Source organism: Dromiciops gliroides, chromosome 3 (genome assembly GCF_019393635.1).
Source record: "Dromiciops gliroides isolate mDroGli1 chromosome 3, mDroGli1.pri, whole genome shotgun sequence".
Classification (NCBI taxonomy): Eukaryota; Metazoa; Chordata; class Mammalia; order Microbiotheria; family Microbiotheriidae; genus Dromiciops; species Dromiciops gliroides.
Genome location: NC_057863.1, coordinates 89,850,305 through 89,872,905, shown reverse-complemented (window position 1 = coordinate 89,872,905; position 22,601 = coordinate 89,850,305). Strand labels below are relative to the sequence as shown.

General features: G+C 39.6%; 1 protein-coding gene across 2 annotated transcripts; it reads left to right on the top strand.

The window, feature by feature from the left end:
• The first annotated feature begins 335 nt into the window (after window positions 1-335).
• On the top strand, window positions 336-16,328 carry BZW1 (basic leucine zipper and W2 domains 1). 2 transcript variants are annotated; one of them, XM_043991335.1, is made up of 12 exons: window positions 336-478; window positions 1,700-1,773; window positions 4,530-4,706; window positions 6,527-6,621; window positions 8,322-8,387; window positions 8,886-9,021; window positions 9,245-9,354; window positions 9,475-9,645; window positions 10,754-10,900; window positions 12,174-12,312; window positions 13,588-13,710; window positions 14,541-16,328. In XM_043991335.1, the coding sequence occupies exons 2-12, from the start codon at window positions 1,710-1,712 to the stop codon at window positions 14,570-14,572; spliced, it is 1,260 nt and encodes a 419-aa protein (XP_043847270.1). In that variant the 5' UTR covers window positions 336-478; window positions 1,700-1,709; the 3' UTR covers window positions 14,573-16,328. The 2 variants fall into 2 exon arrangements, with proteins under 2 accessions (XP_043847270.1, XP_043847271.1); XM_043991336.1 differs by lacking the exons at window positions 336-478; window positions 1,700-1,773 and having other exon boundaries at window positions 4,629-4,706; window positions 6,527-6,532.
• The last annotated feature ends 6,273 nt before the right edge of the window (window positions 16,329-22,601 follow it).

Sequence of the window (22,601 nt, the reverse complement as noted above, 5' to 3'; positions counted from 1 at the left end):
GGGTGGAGTCAAGGCGCTCCAAAGTGGACGCGTCCAACGAATTCGGGCTGGGAGGGGTGGGAGCGACTACGGAATTCCCAGGGCATGTAGTAAAAGAGCGCGGGACAGTAGCGCCGAGGGAAATCATTCTAAGAAGAGATGTTGGTGGAACTTCGTTCTGTTGGGGGAAAGAGAAAAACAAAAAAGGCCTTCTTCCTTCCTTTTATATTTAGCCTTCTAACCACTCCCCCCCCCCTCCCCGACGCACTAGGAATGAAAAATACCGGGCTGAGGACTGTCGGGTGGGAGGGGGGAAGAGGAGAAGGAGGAGGAGGAGGAGGGAGAGGGAGAGGAGGTCTCGCGATATGAGACGGGCTGAGGAGGGGGGTGGCACCTCCTCCTCCCTCCTCTTCGCGTTAGTTCCGGTCGCAGAGGAGCCACCGCCGCAGTTACCGCCACCTCGGGGATTTCTGGCTCTTTTCTCTCCGCCTTAAATTCGGTAAGGCGAGGCCGTCCTCGGCCCACGGGGCAGGGGGGCAGGCGGGAGGCAGGCCGCCTGGCCCTTCCGGGCCTAGGTGGGAGGGCGGCGGGGACCCGTCCTGCGGCGGGGAGGGTAGTGGTGGCGGCCGCATGAGGCCGGGCCCGGTCCTAGCCGGGACCTGGATTCGGAGCCGCGCCTGGGGAAGGTGAGGCAGCGGTGGGGAGGGGGTGCGCGGCTGGAGCCTGGCCTGGTCGCCATCGCCTGCCCCTGCGCTGTGTGACCCCGCCCGGGACCGGCCTGGGTAACAAAGCCGCCGCGGCCTCTGTTGGGTGTCGTACGCGTGGGGGGTTCCGGGCCGGCGGGCGGGGCGGAGGAGCCGGAGCCGCCGCCGCCGCCACCGCCGCCGCCGCCGCTGCTACTGCTGGAGGGTAGGCGGATGTACGGGGCGGCGGGGGCCCCGGCGCGGAGCGCTTCGGCGCCTGTGGTCCGCTCGCTGCGGCGGCCGCCGCCGGCTACGGGGTCAGTGGGGGAAGGGATGAGGGGGGCAGTGGCGTCGCCTCCGAGGCGGTGACTGGGTCCCCAGCCTAGCCCCTAGCCCCGTGTCATGGCCCGGGAGAGGGGGAGACAGACAGACACGTGCCATGCCCGGGGAGCTTCGGCGGGCGGCGGGGCTTTCTATCCCCGGCTGCAGGGAGGAGGAAGAGGGTCTCGGCTTGGGTGCCGTCCGGAGCCCCTCTGGGGGGGGGGCATGCATAGGGCTGTTGCGGCCGGGAGGGTGCTGCTCTAGGATGGGATGGTAGGAAGGAGTAGGCCCCGCTGCTGGGGGGCCTATTTGCCCAGATTCATCCCCTTCTTGAGCCTTAGAGTCCGAGGAATGTCTCTGGACTGGGTGGGTGGGTGGGGGCTGTCGGAGGGCTCTCGGCGAGGGCCTGGCTATTTACATGGAGGAGCTGGTTATTGGACGATCTTAAAGAGAAGGTTGAGCGTTATCCACATGTGTGAGGCCTAGTGCTTGCACGCCCTGGCGTGCTAAACTGCAAAAGGACTATTTCACAATCCTGCCACAAAGGACTTCAGTTCTCGGGAGCTCCTAAGTATGTGCATATGCACACACCGCCCCAAACCCTGCAGCCTTGGCCCTTTCGGTCACCTTTTAAATGCTTAGAGATCGCTGCCTTTTTTTTTTTTAAAGGGAAAGTGCTTGTTTGTCATTTTGAAGAACCTGTTTCTCTTTCCCAGGGTGTCTTTTATGAATAATCAAAAGCAGCAAAAGCCAACGCTATCAGGCCAGCGTTTTAAAACTAGAAAAAGAGGTAAGTGTTCGCAGTTTTAGCTTTTTGTACTCTATTAACATTTTCCATTCTGAATCACTTTTTATAAGATTTGATACCGATATTGTTTTTGCCTCAATCTCATCAGTGCTGTGGATTTTCTTTTCAATCTGAAGTTCCTTGTTGATTGATAAACCGATTTCAGTTTTGTCCTAAGAGTTTGCATTCTGCTTTTCTTACAGCTTAACTTTTTATGTATTGACACACCTAAGAGTTCAGCAGTTCTTTTTCATATGATCTAACTCTAGTTCGTTAAAATATCTGTGAGCTGTATTTTCTCTTTAGGAATTTCAGTTTAGATCATTGATGTTACTCAAACTTAATACAGGATACAGTATTTGTGTGGGAGGCTCAGATGTGTAAAAATTCTGGAGTAGATTTCATATTCTCAGGAAAGTACCACTATTGTGATGTAGTCATGAAATGTGCTATTTAATCATTATCCAAAATACTTTGGAGAAACATTCTTGCTGTTATTCAATGTTACTCTTTTTTTTAAAAAAAAAGAATTTTTTTAAGACTGCCCTTTTTAATGGGTATTCCGTAGAACTCCAATGGATGGTATACAGATAATTTTTGTTCTTTTTTCCAACAAACATTTAAGTGTGCATACCATTCCAGGCAAAGACTCTGCCCCTATGTGGGGGAAAAACCCTTTTCTGTCCTGGAGGAGCTTGCATTTCTATAGGAAGATCAGTATTTAAGTGGTTAAATATATACATACATGATTGTTGGAGAGGTCTTCTGGATTTCAAATCCTATGCTATATGTACTACTCTTAGGTAAAAGCCCTCTAAGTAGGGGAGTTGGGAAATAATTTTCCTAGAAGTAACACATAAGCTGAGCCTTGAAGCTAGAGGTTCTGAGGGACATAGGTGTCAGGAAGCTGTACAAAGGGAAGTCTTTCAAAATGGTGAGGGTTCTACAGATTCATTTTCATTGTATGTATTATAATGAGCATATCCTTTAATTTTATTTGCCACTTAATGATTTGTAAAGATCAAACAAAATAATGTGTAAAATGCTTTGCAAAACTCAAAAGTATATAAATGTGAACTGCTTGAATTAATAGAATAGAGTAGTGGTCTTGGACCTTTCCTGGCCATAGAACCTTTCATATTTGAACTTCTTTTTTTGAGGCCAGCTTGGTTACACAGTGAATAGAGGACCTGGCCTGGAGTTAGGAAGAACTTTATTCAAATGTGACCTCAGACAATTAATAGTTCTGTGATCCTGAGCAAGTCACTTAACCTGTCTCAGTTGCCTCATCTGTAAAATTGGGCTAATAATAGCACCTGCCTCCCAGGATTGTTGTGAGGATCAAATAAAACTAATAATTGTAAATAACGTAGCCCAGTGCTTGGCACATAGGAAGCATTATAGAAATGCTAGTTGTCATTATTTTGAAGCATTTTTATATAAAATAATTCTTCATCCTCCAAATAATCCTGTGAAGTAGGTAGGGCATGTGATATCCCTATTTTAGAGATGCTGTTCCTAGAGCTTTTGTCAAGGGGCTGTAGTTCGTATTTTTCTTGTTTCTGTTGGGTGGTCCTGAACATTATGTGAAAGGATGCTTTCCACTTTACTTTTGATCACTGGTTCTTTAGTGGTGGTGCTGGAGACCAAGGTGTGGGTCACATCTATAAAAGTTTGTTCTGTCCTATGAACAGAATCAGTATTCCTAACTCACTGGGGTCTCTTATCATACTGGGGAGGGGGAGTTGATAGAGAAAAAAGAATTTCAGAGGAATCAAACCTAAAGTTTGTCATCACTAATGGGGAAAGGAGCAGGCAAATTGAATAAACTGGTTATTGAGATGAATAATAGTATCATCTCTATATAAAGAATGGATATTATTCCTAGAATGGGGAATGCACTTCATTTGCTTCTGGCATAGTTGGTAGGTCCCCTCATACTTAAGGTGTAGTGTATTTTATATATCCTTGTCATAATATTTTACAGTGTGAGTTACAGTTACTCATTTTTAAAGGTTAGGGTTTGGGGTTTGGGTTTAAGTTTATAGTTTGTTTTGGGATTGTTTTTTTCCTCCCAAATACTTTATCTTCAGATTTTACCTGGAACAGACTTAGCCTTAGAGTAATGCCAGTGCTTTAAAAAGTCAAGATTACCAGAGATGGTAGCTGAAAAATGACATTCTCAGCCTTGAGAGGAGAGGGGGGTGTAATAGTGTTTATATGCATGGCAGAATACTGAATGAATAGTACTGGCACTGAGTGCTTTAGAAGTTGGAGGGGGGGCAACTAGGTGGCGAAGTGGATAAAGCACTGGCCTTGGATTCAGGAGGACCTGAGTTCAAACCCAGCCTCAGACACTTGACACTTATTAGCCGTGTGACCCTGGGCAAGTCACTTAACCCTCATTGCCCTGCAAAAAAAAAAAAAAAGTTGGAGAGGGGTCTGGTGGAGCTCTAAGAACTGTCTTGGTCAGAACCAAGTTAAGAGTTCTGCCTCCTCCAACTGAGGCTAGCTAGGACCTAACCAATAGGACAAGGTTTGGGGCGATCCTCTTAGGTGAGAACTATTAGTAGCAAAGATATGGATGGGCATTATAAGAACAGCATACTTAAGTCATGGAGTGGTGAGAACAGGCTGAAACCATGTTGTGAATATTAGAAAGATAGAGGACTCCATTTGCTCGTTTATTTTGGAGGAGGGGTTCTCTGCTTTCATTGTAATTTGGGGGAGTTGTCTTAACTGGGTGCTTTTTATTTCAGATGAAAAAGAGAGGTTTGACCCTACTCAGTTTCAGGACTGTATTATTCAAGGTTTAACTGAAACTGGCACTGATTTGGAAGCAGTAGCAAAATTTCTTGATGCTTCTGGGGCAAAACTTGATTATCGCCGATATGCAGAAACACTCTTTGACATTCTGGTGGCTGGTGGCATGCTGGGTAAGTGGTTCTCTTGGACAGCCTCGATATATGGACTTGAGTACCCAGAATATGAACTTTTCCTCATTGCAACTGTTTAGTGCCTTTGATAGCCCATCACAGCTTAGTCCTGTTCACGTTTGTATTTTTTCACTCTATGCTTAGACTTAGAAGTCCTTTGTCAGTTATAACAGTCATAGCTGAAATTTATAAAGTACTTTATATAGCCTAATTTTAAGTCTCAGAACCCTCATGGAGTAGGTAGTACAGGTTTATTGTTGGGTCCCCATTTTACAAACAAGAAAACTTGGGTGCATGGAGTTTACATAGGATTCACATCCTGGTGTTACTGATTCCAAATCTAGTACTCTATGCTTCATTGAACCATTATGAATTGCAGTGGTTTTGAAATTGTAGGTCATCATGCCTTTCATTCACTAAATGGAACTGACTCTTAGTAACCAAATCTGTGCTAATGTGCCCCACACCTAGGCATGGTGACTACCTGTTTTTTCTCTCTGTGAGAATTAGTCTGTTTAATTTTTACTTCAGGAACTTGGTAATTAATATTCATTACCAAGTATCTCACATTGGTATTTTCAGCTGTCATCTGGAAAAGTAAAGTAGCTGATTCATCTGTTCCTTTTCAATTCTCATCTTTTACTAAAGTCAGTTACTTGATATTCAGAGTGCTATATCCATGCTGCTTCTGTATATGGTTACCTAGTATTGCCTAGTAATCTATAAAGATTGTTAAATAAGTGTAAATTGGTGGGTCGGGTTTTGGTGTGGTGCCAGTGGATGTGGTTTTTAGGTTAATAATGTTTTTATTTAAAGTTTCTTTTTTGTTTGTTTTGGGGGTTTGGGTTTTTTTTTTTTTTTTAGTGAGGCAATTAGGGTTAAGTGACTTGCCCAGGGTCACACAGCTGGTAAGTGTTAAGTGTCTGAGGCCAGATTTGAGCTCAGGTACTCCTGACTCCAGGGCTGGTGCTCTATCCACTGCACCACCTAGCTGCCCCAAAAGTTTCATTTTTAAGATGAATTTCTACTCTGAAACAGATTTTAATAGTTAAGCTTTGGTGTTAATATGAACTTGAAATTTCTATGATTAGAAAAATCTTTAGTTCATTAAGACTATAATAATTTTTTTAAAAGGCAAGCAATAGGGGCAGCTAGGTGGTGCAGTGGATAGAGCACCAGCCCTGGAGTCAGGAGTACCTGAATTCAAATTTGAGCCAGACACTTGACACTTAGCTGTGTGACCCTGGGCAAGTCACTTAAACCTCATTGCCCTGCACAGCTCTTTCTCTCTCTCTCTCTCTCTCTCTCTCTCTCTCTCTCTCTCTCTCTCTCTCTCTCTCTCTCACACACACACACACACACACACACACACACACACACGACTATAATAGTTTAATTCTGGTTTTTGGTTTTAAGTAGAATTATTCCTAGTTAAGCTGTTGTATCTTCTAGCCTTCAAGCTTTATGCCTAGTCAAATTTTAAAGGTCCTAGGGTAATTGATGTTTGAATTCCCCAAAAGTTTTTAAATTATAACATTTTCAGTTTACAAAAAGTTTTACTACTTTAACAAATATATCTGGCTGTCTCAAAACTAGAATAGGGTGGGCTTCACTGATCTTTGTCATACTAATCCATTTACAAGCTGGCAGTTAATATGCCAAAGTCAGGGCTTAGTGTAGATGTTGTTAATCATGCTGTTACTACTGCGACTTTATATTTTTTCATGTTATTACTGCCCTTTAAAAAGATTTTGTATAAAGTTACTTTAACCTTTAATTGGGTTACCAAAATCATGATATATATGTTAAACATCTTATAGCCCCAGGTGGTACACTGGCAGATGACATGATGCGTACAGATGTCTGTGTATTTGCAGCACAAGAAGACCTAGAGACCATGCAAGCCTTTGCTCAGGTAAGAACTTGCTTTTTTATAAATCCACAAGTTAAATTATGTTTCAACAACTACTGAGTCTGGTTCACACTTGAGGGGATTTCCTATTGTTGAGGAGTTGCAGATAGAATATGGATGTTTAGAAATAGTTTTTCGATGCTAGATGAGTTATCAATTTTTATTTTTTGAGGAGGCACAAATAGGCAAAAATTTTAAAGATAGGAAAATCTTTTTTTTTTTTTTTTTTTTTTTAGTGAGGCAGTTGGGGTTAAGTGACTTGCCCAGGGTCACACAGCTAGTAAGTGTTAAGTGTCTGAGGCCAGATTTGAACTCAGGTCCTCCTGACTCCAGGACCAGTGCTTTATCCACTGCGCCACCTAGCTGCCCCAAGATAGGAAAATCTTAAATAATACATTGGTTAAAATAGTGGGACACTACCCAGTTTCCCTTTTACTCTGGTGTGGTCCCTTTTACCCATCGTTTCCTTCTAAGTATTTTTCAGCGTGGAATTTATTCTGTTTATTTTTGGAAGCATCTCAGTGTCAGTGTGGAGAGCTGAATGTGGGCCCAGGAAGAGGACTTAGGTTCAAGTATTGACTGTGACCCTAGACAAGTCAAGAGAGTTAGCTATCAGTACCACAGACAAGCAGAGCAGCTGCAGAACTACTTTAGTAGAAGGAATTTCCTCAACAGAAAATTTTTGAACCAACAAAATCTTAGGTGAAGACGCAGTAATTGTTTTTATTGGTGCCTTTTATTTTTATATCATTGATTTCTGAATACAGATCCCTTCCTCCTAGTGAGCCTTTTCTTGACTTTAAAAAGAAAGTTCCTGGGGGCAGCTAGGTGTCGCAGTAGATAAAGCACCGGCCCTGGATTCAGGAGGACCTGAGTTGAAATCTGGCCTCAGACACTTGACACTTACTAGCTGCGTGACCCCGGGCAAGTCACTTAACCCCCATTGCCCTGCCCCCCCAAAAAAGTTCCTTAAAACAAAGCCTCAAATTGGCTGGTACTGACAGTAAATGCAATATCTCTCACCTCTCGTCTCCTCATTTTTACAGTGAAGAGAGGCATGGGTCCACTTTCAGTTCATGTAATTAGGGGGTTTTTTTGTTTGTTTTGTTTTTTGGGTTTTTTTTTTTGTGGGGCAGTGAGGGTTAAATGACTTGCCCAGGGTCACACAATTAAGTGTGTTTTATACACTGTGCCACCTAGCTGCCTTCTCATGTAAATAGTTTTATTTTGTTCTGGTTTTGCTTTTTGCTTTTTTTTTTTTTTGCAGGGCAATGAGGGTTAAGTGACTTGCCCAGGGTCACACAGCTAAAGTGTCAAGTGTCTGAGGCTGGATTTGAACTCAGGTCCTCCTGAATCCAAGGCTAGTGCTTTATCCATTGCACTACCTAGCTGCCCCCATGTGTAATTAGTTTTAAAGATGAATTGCTAACCAATCAGAAGTTCCCCTCTTATAGAAGTTAAAAAAAAACCAACTGCTTAGAGGATTGATTCTATTATATGTTTTTGTTTTTGCAATATTTTGTTTTTTAAAGAAAGCCTATGTTCACTGACCCTTCAGGTAAAAAATCCTGGACTAGATAGTCTGTGAGGTCCCTAACAACTTTGATTTTGTAAAAAACCATAGTTAGGGGACAAAAGGTAGTATTAATCCTGTTCACATTGATGTTCATGAATATACTAATGATAACTCATTTTGTTCATAGGTATTCAACAAGTTAATCAGGCGATACAAATACCTTGAAAAGGGATTTGAGGATGAAGTTAAAAAGGTACAAGGAACAGTTTTGATGTCAAAGTATTTTTTGTGACTTTCAGCAAGTTCTTAGAGTTTACTGCTTTTCATTCAAATAATGAAGTGAATTTTGCTTTCAAATTGTCCCTTCAATGCTGAAAATTTAGTTTTAGAGTTTATACAATACTTGATGGTTGAATTGTGTCAGAATGTACAACTGTTAAGTAAAAGGTTTATTAGTGAAGGAACGCAAGGAACTAGAAAAATCAAATTATTTATTGTCTAGATCCATGATACTTTAGCATCAAGATCTTCATAATTTTGCTTCTGTTTGCTATAAATGTTTCAGGCCTTATGAAGAATTAGGGGAAAGGGATGGAAATCTGAGTAATCTTGGGCAAGAATTTAAATGAGAACCCATAGCACTTAGTGACAGTGACTTAGTGACAGATATTACTGTTCATTTAACAAATAACCCCACCACCATTTCAAATAATGTGATTGTGGTTTTTAATACTTTCATTTATTCCTACAGCTGCTGCTATTCTTAAAGGGTTTTTCAGAGTCTGAGAGGAACAAACTGGCCATGTTGACTGGGGTTCTTCTGGCCAATGGGACACTTAATGCATCCATTCTTAACAGCCTTTATAATGAGAATTTGGTTAAAGAAGGTAATTTGTTTTACTTTGTCTTTTGTTTGATTCAAGGTTTGGGGCTCTGGGAGAGCAAGAGAATGGGTATCATCTGGTTTTAGATATTTTTATGTTTTTGAGTGTGGATTATTTCACTTTCATGCTTTGGTTTCTGCTCTGTGTAATCTTTTATGCCTTAACCCTTAGTATAAGGAATAAGCTTTTTTTTTTTTTTTAATAAACTTGTCTTGATTCTTTGTAGGCGTTTCAGCGGCCTTTGCTGTAAAGCTGTTTAAATCATGGATAAATGAAAAAGATATCAATGCAGTAGCTGCTAGTCTTCGAAAAGTCAGCATGGACAACAGACTGATGGTATATAGATTGTCCCTATTTTTCAAATGTATAAAACTCAGTGTAAAGATTTTTTTTTCTCTATTAGTCTTAGGATGCAAACTCAGAGAAACTAATGGCTGATATAATATTTTATTTCAGGAACTTTTTCCTGCTAACAAACAAAGTGTTGAGCACTTCACAAAATATTTTACCGAAGCAGGTCTAAAAGAACTTTCTGAGTATGTTCGGAACCAGCAAACCATAGGAGCTCGTAAAGAGCTACAGAAAGAGCTTCAAGAACAGATGTCACGTGGTGATCCATTTAAGGATGTAGGTATCTTTGGCCATCCATTTTACTTTGGCTTGAGAAAATTGTAGCTTCAGTTCTGGCAGTATAGTGTTTCTCTTCTCTTTCCCTTTTGGTGGGGTGTGGTTACTGAGGGTTAAGTGACTTGCCCAGGGTCATGCAGCTAGTGAATGTCAGGTGTCTAAAGCAGGATTTGAACTCAGATCCTCCTGAATCCAGGGCTGGTGTTTTAACCCTTGTACCACCTAGTTGCTTCTTTTTTTAACATTCTCCTGGGCAAGTCACTTAACCCTCATTGTCCTGTCCCCCAAAAAATGTTCTACAAGTTCTCTTATCATTTTATTCCTCTATCTGCCAAGGGTTCCATTTTCTCTAGAAGGCAGAATTCCTTAAGAACATTAAGGAATTCTGACTGTTCCATGATTGTATCTATCACTTCAATAGTCAACTGCTATCCATATATTCTTCCTTTTAGCTTAAGTAATTGAGAATTGACTGAGGGTTTTTTCCCCTAAATTAACTCATATCCCCTGCTTATTCAGTTAGTCTTTCTGAGGGCCATTTGTGAACTTTTTTGAATTCCAAATCTCTCTCCCTCTCCTTCCTCCTCATTGAAAAGGGAAGCATTTAAAACATTTCCATATTAGTCATGTTGTGGAAGAAAACAGATCCAAAGGGGGGGGGGGGACAAACACAAAAAAGTAAAGTCTGCTTCAGACTCCATCAGTTCTTTCTCTGGAGGTGGAGATGAGTTCTTTGGGATTGTCTTGGATCACTGGATTGCTGAGAAGAGCCGAGTCATTCATAGTTGGTCATCATATGGTATTGCTGTTACTGGAGACATACTAGAAAATGGGTTATATGATCAGGAGACTCAGGTTTTGTCATGGCTCTGCTACTGACTGTGACTGTCTTCATGTCACTGGGCTGTTGAAGGCTCTTTGCTCCTGGATAGTGAGAGGGGAGTAGGCTAAGTGATCTGAGGTTCCTTCTTCAAATTGTAGTGGGGGGGGGCAGCTCCCTGGAGAATCAACACAGGAAAGTTTCATAGATTTAAATAGGCAGTTTAAGACTAAAAATATTCAAAAGCCAGAATTAATTTCTCCTACTGAACTTGGGATACTTTTGCAGATAATTTTGTATGTCAAGGAGGAGATGAAGAAAAACAATATCCCAGAACAGATCGTTATAGGCATAGTCTGGTCAAGTGTAATGAGCACTGTGGAATGGAACAAAAAGGAGGAGCTGGTAGCAGAGCAAGCCATCAAGCATTTGAAGGTATTTACTTAAAAACCTTGTAAAAGGCATTGTTTATGCAACTTTATTCCTTTCCAACTTTTGATTTTGTTTTTGAGTTTGCTTTTGTTGCACCAATAAAAAGGCAGTATGGACTGCAGTGAGAAAGATTATCAAAGAAAGGAAAAATACTGACTTTGCAACTTCCTTTTTTTAAAATAAAAGTATCTTCATTATTTTTCAGTTACATGTAGAGATAGTTTTCAGCATTTGTTTATATAAGATTTCCAATTTCAGATTTTTCTCCCTCCCTCCTCCCCTTCCCTAGACAACAGGCTATCCAATGTAGGTTTTATTTTTATACACACACACACACACACACATATACATAACATTAAACATTTCTGCATCAGTCATGCTATAAGAGAAGAATCAGCAATAAGGAAAAACCTCAAAATAGAAAAACAACAGCACCAAAAACAAAAGAAATAGTATGGTTCGATAAGCATCCATATTCCAGTTTTTTGGTTTTTTTCTGGATTTGGAGAGCCTTTTCCATCATGAGTCCCCTGGAACTTTATTGTACCATTGTATTGGTGACCAGTCTATCAGTTGATCAATGCATAGTGTTGATGATACTGTGTATGATGTTCTTCTGATTCTGCTCATCTTACTAATCAGTTCATGCAAGTCCTTCCAGGTTTCTCTGAACTCCTCCTGCTCATCATTTCTTACAGCACTATAGAATTCCATTACATTCATATACCACAACTTGTTCAGCCATTCCCCAATTGATGGGCAACCCCTCAGTTTCCAAGTCCTTGCCAGGAACTTCCTTTTACTTTGCTGCTTTTAAGTGGGTAAAATGAGCAAAAGCAGGTAGTATTCTTTCTCAAAATATACTGTGACTCTATGGCAATTGAGCAGAAAACTGTTACATCCTATCTCTTAGAGTGTTCGTGGATTTAGAGCAGGAGAGACTTTAGAGACAATTTTACAAAACTGGTCCATGTGATCTGTAAAAAATTAATTACTAAATCCAGTTTTATTGCCATCCATGCTTTAGTGAATAATTTTTGAAATAAGCACATTTATTGTGAAGTATTAATGGTGCATCCAGCAGGTTTTTTTATGTTGAAAAATGCATTATTTTAAATTTAGCTTGAGGAAAAGTGGGGGTGGAGGGGTTATTTTTCTTATTTGGACTCTCTGACAAGCTTATTTCTCTTGACTTTTTAAAAGTCAGTCACTGAATTGTAACTTACATTATCCAACTAGAATCTTTGATGTTAACTTTTTTCTCTTCCTTTTAAAGCAATATAGCCCTCTACTTGCTGCCTTTACTACTCAAGGTCAGTCTGAGCTGACTCTGTTACTGAAGATTCAGGAGTACTGTTATGACAACATTCACTTCATGAAAGCCTTCCAGAAAATCGTGGTGCTTTTTTATAAAGGTAAGTTAAGATCTTGTGAGTGTCTAGCAAACATTGAACCCCCTATTTAGTATTCATAATCTGAGGACTATGGTATTTTTGTATGCACTTGAAAAAAAATTCATTGAAATGAGAGTTAAGTATAGAGGAAAGGCTTTGAGTCAGGACTTGGATTCAGATCTCCCAGTTCAACCACTACTATCCCTGTGGCCTTAGGAAAGTGTGACTTCCCATCACTTTGTTTCCTCCTCTGTCAAATAAGGGAATTGGACTAGATGAGCTTTAAATCTCAGGTCCTTTGAACAGGGATTTTAGCCATCATATCACCCATAGAGGCAACTTCCTGGTGAGCAGACTTCCCTGATCTATTCAGGTTCACATCTTCTCTGCAACTTAACAGTCTTAAAAGAATCCCCTGGGGTACTGAGGTTGAGTGACCTTGCCCTAGGGTCACATAGCAGGCATCAGCTGGGAAGTCTTCCCCTGCCCCAGGCCCTGCTACTTCTTGATGATCCTGTGGTGTGATGTTTCAAAATTTATAAATGAGAACATGAAAAATCCAGTTTAAAAGAATGTTAGTCTGTACTGCCACAGCCTTAATTTAAGGAACCTAATTTCATACTCTTCACAATTTTCACAATGGGTATTTAGAATATTTGGCTCATTCTAGTTGCTATGTTGAGTCTTAGCAATTCACTATTGTGGAATCACAGAATGTCAATGCAGGAAAGATACCTCTGTTGTTTTTTTCTACCCTTTCATAAGCAAGAATCCTTTCAATAACTTGACCAGTGATTGTGGCATTTAAAAGATAATTTTGTTAGGCATTTATTATTGGAAGACTTGCTACAGTGTTAGTAGGTGTTAAACTTGGCTAAGCTTTTGAAATTGGAACAAGTTTCAAAAAGTTTCTTTTCAAGTGAGCCTTCACACTGAAACCTTACTTTTAAGTGATTCAGATAGTCTCCTGAGATGAAAATCCAATAGTCAGCAGGGATAAAAGCTAGAATTCGACTTCCCAGAAGCATTAACTCTCCCAAATGATGAGCTGCATACTGTGTGCATTAATGATTATTTCCTTTAGAACTAAAATTTCTATGACTTCTCAGGATCTGAGACTTAGAACTGAAAAGGGACTCTTAGAGATTCTAAAATTGAACTTTCTATTCAGGATTTGATCTGGAGCTAGAAAAGGGCGGGGGGGGGGGGGGGCATTAGAAGTTATCGAATCTAACCTTAAACGTTTATAACATGTTCAGAATCAACTGATCATAATTAACTTGGTCTCCTTTATAGCTGAAGTCCTGAGTGAAGAGCCCATTTTGAAGTGGTATAAAGATGCACATGTTGCAAAGGGGAAAAGTGTCTTTCTTGAGCAAATGAAAAAATTTGTAGAATGGCTCAAGAATGCAGAAGAAGGTAAGTTCATCTTTAGGGCAGTTTGTTTAAAATTGTCAACAAATTGATATTACCTTCATGGCCATGTGTTATCTTCTATAGGATACAGAATTTTTTTGTTTTTAAAACTTGTTAAAACAAGAGCTGATATCCTAAAAAAATAGCCATTTGCTTTCAACAAATAGGGTTGGGTTTGTTTTTTAATTGCATTTTATTAACAGGAAATCCTTTAGTATGAGCTAGTAAAATAGAAAACTGAAACTTTGCAACTCGAGGTTTTATTTTATACTTTTTCTACATGCCAGTTTTTGAAATTTTACATAAAGTAAAAACAAGGGTGAGAATAAACAAAATTATAAATTTGTTTCATTTTTAAATGGTGCTTTGCAAATAATTGGTCATTTTGATTTGAAAATTAATATGAGAGGGGTACAATAGAAAAACCACTTGTTGGAATCAGCACTTAGCTTTCTGACCCTGATTTTCTCAGTTTATTAATGTTTATACCTCACAGGCTTATACGTCTAGTCCTTGGTAAACCTTAAAGCACCCTAGAAGTGAGTTATTTTTTGTTACACTGGCATGCCATCTGAAGTTAAACTTGACTAGCAATATGCTGATAGCAGGCCATAATTCCTCTGCTGTGACGACTTAAAATAGGCATTTGATGCAGCAGAGTAGTGAGATGGCTAATACTTTGCTCCTCGGAGACCACTGAAGTTTCTTGCTTCATTGCACAGAAATGGCATTTTTTGATATGCACACAGGAATTAGGGTGAACATTTTTTTATTTTCTGAGTATAGGTATGTGACTCTTGGTTTTGACCCTCCTTTTTTTTTCCTTCATCCAGAATCTGAGTCTGAAGCGGAAGAAGGCGACTGAATTGTGAAACTACAAGCTCAGTAAAGCAAACAGGAGTTGTAGATAAAATGTCATGTCTCATGTGTCCTTCTGGTTCTTACATCTTCCTACCTCCCTGTATCAAGCATGATATAAGGGCTTTCATGGCAAATTTATTTTAACTGTTTTCTATGGTTACTGAAAAATGTTGGGTTTAGTTTTTAAAACCATGTTTTAAGTAGCTACAGGAGCTATAGATTTGAATCTAATGTTGCATTAGTCTTTTCAGTTATCTTCTACCTCCTGTATTTTCTACTGTAATAATGTAATTTAAGGCCTTCCACAATGAACAGTTCATTTTATCCCTGGGTTTTCTATAAACAGTTTACAAGACATGATTTGGTTAAAAACAATTTGTTATCAAAATTCTGTTTGCAAATTAAACTGTACAAGTATCCAGAGTCAAAAGGCAAATGACTTGTGTGATAATTTGGTATGAAATGAAAAGGCAGCATTAAATGGTGTTCAGAGCCCCACTCATCTGATGATAATCCTTAATCCTCCTATATAAGACCTCAAGGGTTAATTTCTGAATATTGATTCTAAAGTAATTGGCTCACTAAAGAGTATTTCTGTTAGCACTTTTTTTTTTTAAGTTTAAGCAAAGGATTTCCAAGTAGCTTACAGCTAAAATTTCTATTATCCTTGCTCCTTGGTTTCTCACTTGTAAGTGAGAATTGGTGGTAAGCAGTTTAGAGGGGGAAGAAAAAATGAAGGCAGCACAAGTGACCAGGGAGGTGGAAAGAAGAAAATGAAATCTCCTCATTGCATACTTTTCTTCATTCAGTGTTAGCCAGTAAAAGTGGGTGAGCATCTGTTATGCCACCATCTCCAGGTCTGCTTACAAATGTATTATTAAACGAGTCTTGTCATACCCAGTATCTTGCACTCTAGAGAATCCTAAATCCTTAGGATTGGAATCATTAAAAAGAGTGCATGTAAGGAAATGACATATATCCTAAACCCAGTAAAATTGTTTAATATGTTAAGTGACCAGTGTGTTATAGATTACAAAGAGCCCCTTTGGGACTCCAGGCATAACTGTCAGATCTGTCCTATTGGCTTAGAATCGTCCTGTTTGTTGTATTGAAATGCAATGAGGTGATACCACTTGGCCATACTGGACTGTCTCCATTCTTTAGCATATACAGGGTTGACTGAGTATCTGCCTAATATCTATCCCAGTTGCCATTTTCTTCTTGCCACAAGCCAAAAAGTTTCCTTTCCAGCTCTTGATCTTTTTATTCTGATGGCTTGCCTTTTTTTAAAATTTATGCTGGCTGAATTGTCTACATACATAGCATAGCCATTAGAAGATGAGTAGATGATTGTTGCCTCATTTTTGGCAGCTAAATTTTGTGGTAGGAAAACAATATTTTAAGTAACCATTTTGAAATAAGGTGTTCTTGAAACTCTTCACCAAAGCTGTAAACAGTGTCACCAGGACATCAGTGAAGTATGCCCTATATTAGCATGTGCCATTAAGAGCCAAGAATTTGGTATTTAAAAGTAAAAGTACACCTTGAGGAAATGAAGTGTAATATAATTTGAAACTAAAGTATAATAGCCTTATAAGGAAGAGCATTATAACTGATAGTCTTGTGAGTGGAGTGTATGTTGTTTTCATACGTAGATATTATGTATCTTATCTAATAGGTTTCTATTGTAGTGATCTGCTTCCTTTGTAATTTGTAGTCCTAAAGACTTTTTTAAAAAATAAAGGCCATCCTTAAACTTAGGTTTAATAGGTCCGTTTTTGTTCAGTCGGAACTTAAAAGCATTCACGCCTAAATGACTGGCATTGTATAACACCGAAAATGTCGCTGCAGTTCATAATGTAAATGCTGCTTTCATCTAGTATGTCCCAAACTACAGCTACCATGCCCCCCAGAGGACTCTTATCCGGATGAAGCTAGGTCGTCGTACCTCTCCGCCGAAGTCGCATGTAGTAACAAAACTGTACATTTACAAGGGGGTCTGTGTGTGCAGAAGAGAGAGTGAATGACTTTCCAGGCTGTCTCCTCCCTGATCACACAAGTGCTTTCCTAAGTGGCATAGTAAGGGTTCATTAAAGTTATCTATAAGTATGGGGACCAGTCCCATCAGGTGCCAAGATGCAAGATAAGTGGTTTTTAGGACATAGTATGGAAAATTAACAAGGAATCTTAAGATGGGGTTGCCCTCTGTGGCAATCAAGGAATACAGCTTCAGTGCCAACCCCACACCCTCAAACAGTCTGTAATGGAAAGAGTTAAGAATGCTGTGCTTTCAGTAATAAGTTAGTGATCAAATTTTGTTGTTGCTCTGGATGTCACTGTGTTTCCTAGCTGGTACTATGAAGATAAAATAGCTCTGCTACTCCAAGAGACATTTAAAACATTTGAGTTGAGTCTGGGTTTCTTAAGTACTAAGATAATATCTTCACTCCAACATTTTTCCCCTGCTGGTTTACTAAAAACTGAAAGCCAACTTAGCTACAAAGCCTTTGGACTTTTAAAAATATTAATCAAGTGTTGGGGTGAGTGGAAAACATTGACTATCAAATGAAGTAATGAGTCACTGATTCCTTACTACTAAGTCTGTTTAGAGTTAGTTTTCAATGGAAGTAACGTGGCATTTTGCCTCTTCTGGCTTGCAAAGGTCTTTTCATCATCTTGGCTTTCATACTCTCAAGTGCTCTTCCTCAAAACTTTGTGTGACAAGGTCACACAACAGAAATATTTCATGAATATAAGCAAATCCTTTTGGGCCCCAATTTTCTCCAAATAGCTATTATGAACTTTGAGTATCCTTTATTGATAAAATAGAATTATGGACGTGGTTGTTTTTGGAAAATAGGTCTGAAATTTAAATTCCAGTGAGTAGTCTTAAAAGCAGTCTTAAATATAAAATAATTATTTGGTGACTGGAAACCCGAATATGGGATGTTTGTTTACTTGTTTGGGGATAAGCAATTTTAGCCTCACGTAATAGGGCAATTTGCCATTTTTCTTTTGCCCATTGTAAGAAGTCCAGTCCAATTCTGAACTGCATTATACCTGAGTATATTTTGTATCTCTATGTCCTCCCATTACAATTTTGGGTTAATCTTGTATATTTGTGTCCATCCACATGGGCTTAATGTACTATGAACTGTTAGTAAGTATGTTAATTAAGCTAGTGTGAATACTTTGCACAGTTGAATTTCGTGAAATTTATGTAATGGAAATCTAGAACTACTAAGTTTTGAGCACAAATTTATTCCTTTGTAACATCTGCCAAGAGCTGTCGAACAAAGTTTAGTGGTTTCAGATCCAATAGTAAGTATATTGTATTTTTGGTTAAGCAATACAGAGAGGGTTTTTAAAAAATAGCTACCTTTCTACGTTTGCTCCAGTTTTTTTTTGCCTTTTTATTAAAATCACAGACTTAACCACTGAGTGTAACTTCGTTTTCTGACTATCACTATCCCACATACAGCCCTGTTGAGGGCACAACTTTATTTTGGTTTTTTGTTTGTTTGGGGGGTTTTGAGGGCACAACTTAAATAAGGTTTGTTCAAATGGAGATATTACAAGTTGAAACTAGAGGTATGTTCTAAGTACCACCTAACCAAAATAACTTCCTTATTTCATAAGGTTTTGTCTAGGAATTTATTAATACATGCATTAGTGTGATCTTAAAGATAGCAGGAAGGATATTTTGTTTTGTAGGATATTTGGCTTGTAGGCATCAAATTTGGGGAGTTAGCATCCATAAAATTAAGTGATTATTTTGTATAGCTTTGTAGCTGCGATAATAAGTAGCTCACTTGTCCAACTTATATGTAAGTAAGCCACCAATATTATATGCTTCTAATTGTCCTATTTTCCTAGATTTATCTGTGCCAAAGGGTCAGCCACTTTTTTTTTTTTGGCAAAATGTGTACAGATGGTTCTCTTCAAATGAACTCATTGTTATTATTTGTAAGCTGTTTTAAACACTGCATTGGGACTGATTTTTCCAGTTTGGGAATCTGACTAGATCACTACTAAAGTGTAGGTTCAATTGGGAACAGTGAGCTAAAAATATTCAGAGGCTTTCCTCCCAAGGATTTAACAGACAATTAAGAGTGCAGATTCTGGGATTATACCATAAACTACATGTACATATAATATATATATATTTCAGAGTGTCAGAGCAAACTAGCCAGGAGCCAAGCAATGCTGGTGCTTATATTGATGGCAAAAGTAGTTTAATGTTTTGGGGTGTGTTTTTTTGAGCTACCAGACCCTAAATTTACCTACCGGTTGGTTAATAAACCTTGGCAGGAAACACCAAAGCAGCCATTTTTGACTGATCCTTAGCAGAAAACCTTTGTGCTGTCCTACCCGATTTCTCTAGCATTTTAAGATTTCAATATCTTGTACACATGGACACAGAAGTAATGTTCCAAGTAGGAGGAATACAAAGGATCATTTCACTCACCATTCATGAGTGAAGACTGACAAACTAACTAGCTCTTGGCACTCTGGAATATGTCCACAACCTAACTACAGCCATCCAACCCAGTAACTGTACTGATGCCTATTACTCTGTATAACTGTGAAACTTGCTTCTTGTCTGTACCCTTGAAATTCAAATAAAATTTAATGAGAATCTTTGTTAATGGAAAAAGAACATTGGTGATTGCTCAGTATCTTGATTTAGACTAGTAATCACTTCAATTTTGAGTCTGCAATCAACAAGCATTTTAACTCGTTCCTTACAAGTAGTAGTTGGTGGCTCACTTAACTGAGAGTATGAAGATTTTGGGCTTTCGTGAGGTTTAGTGGTGTGTGAGAGAAAGCCTTGGAAAAGCCCAATTTATCCCCAGCCAAGAAGAAAACATGTTTATAAAACAAACGTCCAGTTAATAGACTAGTGGACAGAAAATCAATACAAAGAAATCTTCAGTGACCCCAAAGATGACTGGTAGCGTTTTAGGGATGAGAGAAAAGTAGACATAACTTAGGCTGGGGCTCATTGGAGTTCATATGTTGTCGATGTTTGCAGTGCACAGATTCTCTGGAGTATAAGGTCAATTTGTTTTAAACAAATTTTTAAAGCCTAGTAGTAGCATCAGCCCTGGATTCTGAGTTCAAATCCAGCCTCAGATGCACACACACACACAAAAAAGCCTAGTGATCAAATAAGGGCAATTTCTCAAAATGCCCACTTTTTTGTTTTGTTTTTGGTAGGGCAATTGGGAAGTGTCAAGTGTCTGAGGCCGGATTTGAACTCTTGGGAAATGTGGGACTTGCAGAGACCTTCCGTTCAAATTTGGCCTTAGCAAGTCACTTAACCTTGGTTGCCTCCTGCAAAAAATAAAATTTATCCCTGAATGTGAAAAGCCCCAGGAAATGGGAGCAAGGGTTATGACAGTTGCCCTAATGTTTTTTTCCCTATTTCACTGCCATGAAATAACACATGATCATTTTAACTTCCTTGATGTTTCAACTCCGACTAACAATGGCATTTACTTTTAGCAGCAATTTATAAGATCTGAAGTTTGGAACTGGAAGATCTTTGGGAAGCTCACTAGTCTAGGTAGAGTATAACACCCACTTGAAAAGTTCCAGAATAGGAAGGAAATAATTTCTGATGGAATTTAGGAAAGGGAGAGGGAGAACACTACTACTGTCTCTAATGAATGCTGCCAAAATAGATTATTTGCCCTTCTGACCTCCCCTGTGGATTAATCAATATTAACTCCATTCTTTTAACTACTTGTGTTGGAGATTTCTTATGGTTTCCCTCGAGGGTGGTGAGAGTGATCAAATAAGTACCCCATGAGGCATTGGCTTTACTTTTTTTTGTAGGGCAATGAGGGTTAAGTGACTTGCCCAGCTAGTCAAGTGTCTCATTTGAACTCAGGTCCTCCTCAATCCAGGGCCAGTGCTTTAATCCACTGCGACACCTAGCTGCCTTCCTTGGCCCAAGGTCACACAGCTAGTAAGTGTTAAGTGTCTGAGTTGAATTTGAACTCAGGTCCTCCTGACTCCAGGGCTGGTGCTCTATCCACTGAGCCACCTAGCTGCCCCTTGGCTTTCAGTGTAGGTTATCCCACTCATCTGGAATTGTTTCTGGGAAACCCAGATTGATACTATTCAGTTCCATGTAATTCTGTGGGTCAACAACAGGTAACTCAACAGTTGCATGCAAAAGCAGACTAGATACTGGGTGAAGGGAGGGAATGAATACTCAAATAGATGCTTGATTGGATGCTGTGCATTCTAGTTGGAGTGATGAAAATAGCATAAAATAAATCAGCAAAGACATTATGGAAATCTGGCTATGTGAACCTCCAGAGATCTTACTCTCGAGAAGGACCTTACTATTCTGATCGGTGAGAGCCTGCTGTTGTCTAGTTGACCCTAATCCCAACCATAACTGCTTTCACCTCCCCATCTCTCCTCCTTTCCACCTTATTCTTGATAGCAATCCAATCAGCACTATTGTTGTTGAAAAGGATTATCTGCCCTATGGTTCCTCCCATTTTACTTAACAAGACACCATTCCCCTGGAGATTGCTCAGTGTTGGCTCCCCGATTGGTTAAGGGTTTCTAGGTGGCACAGTGGATACATGTCACTTAACCCCAATTGTCTCACTAAAAAAAATTGTATTGAGTCATCCAACACCGACTGACAAGATGTTGGGGGTGGGATGGATCTATTTCTTGCACCAATTTGCCTTTCTGCAATTTCCCTCATTACTAGGGCAACCAAAACACCTATAATGGCTCACACCACCCACCATTCCAAATAAATTTTTGGAATACTTGAAGTTCCCTATCACCCTGGTTATCATCTAGATCTCCAGATTGTCTTTCTCCTCTCTAAAACGTGGCAGTTAGAAATTAGTCTTAATGCAACTTCCTCCTTTTACTCTTTTCTTTCACCCGAAGAAGCTGCTTGTGGAATTTTAAAGTCACGAGACTATTAAACCAGTAATTTGTTTTCCAGATCCCGTTTGAGCAGACAGAAAAACTATTTCTAAGCTTTGGAAACTAGGGCACTGACAGGAAAACAGCTATTCACAAAGCTATGTTCCCATCCCTCTTAAGTTCCAAGTTGCATAGAAAGGATACTTTTATCAGATTAAGTTATGGTTCACATATGGTATTCACATTCTTTCCTTATTTTATTCAATTTAATTAGTGGAATTTATGTCCTCCCATCAACAAATTGACTTTTTGAAAAGGTTTGAAAGTTGCAACTGTTGATATAAAACCTATCTACTTATCTAAGAACAGGTTTTCTTCCTTTGGGGGAAGGGAAAGGGCATGAAACTTGGTTCTCCTTACCCCATTACAAATGCCCAAGTTTATACAAATTTATAACAGCTCTTCATCCAGTACAATGAAGGTAAATGCCCATTAATTGGGAAAACGGCTGAACAAATTGTGGTATCCAACCATAATGGAATTACGAGCAAAATGATTTCAGAAAAACCTGGACTTACATGAAAACATTGTAGAGTGTGAATTACTTCCCTCTTCTCAGCAATTCCAAAGGACTTGTGATGAAAACACCTCCAGAGAAATCATCCCTAATTTTTCTGTATTTTTTCCTGTTTTGAGTCTTTCACATGACTAATGTGATGAGTAAAATCTAATATGTAGTCACCTTATTCCTGTTCCAAGTGTAGGGAAAACTAGCTGGGGGTTTATTTATAAATTAGAAGCATTAGCACCAAGTTTGGCATTAAGCATTTACCTGGGTCAGAAAGACCTATCTAACCTAGCGTCCTCCATTTCACCCACCAACAGCCTGTTCAGGAACCGAACTGAGAGGAAAACAGCACTTCTTGCCTCCCCAGGAAGAGGCCATCCTTATACACTGCTTCAAGCTGACTGGTTCCAGTCACCCAAATCCATTGGTTCACTGGACTCGAGGGTGGTCTCCTTGTGTTCCAAGTCCTCAGCTTCTGATAATACCCTTGAGGGCCAGCCGGGTGTGGTTTCAATTCAATTAACTTTAAGTGGGTTAACCATAGAAATCACTTACTGTC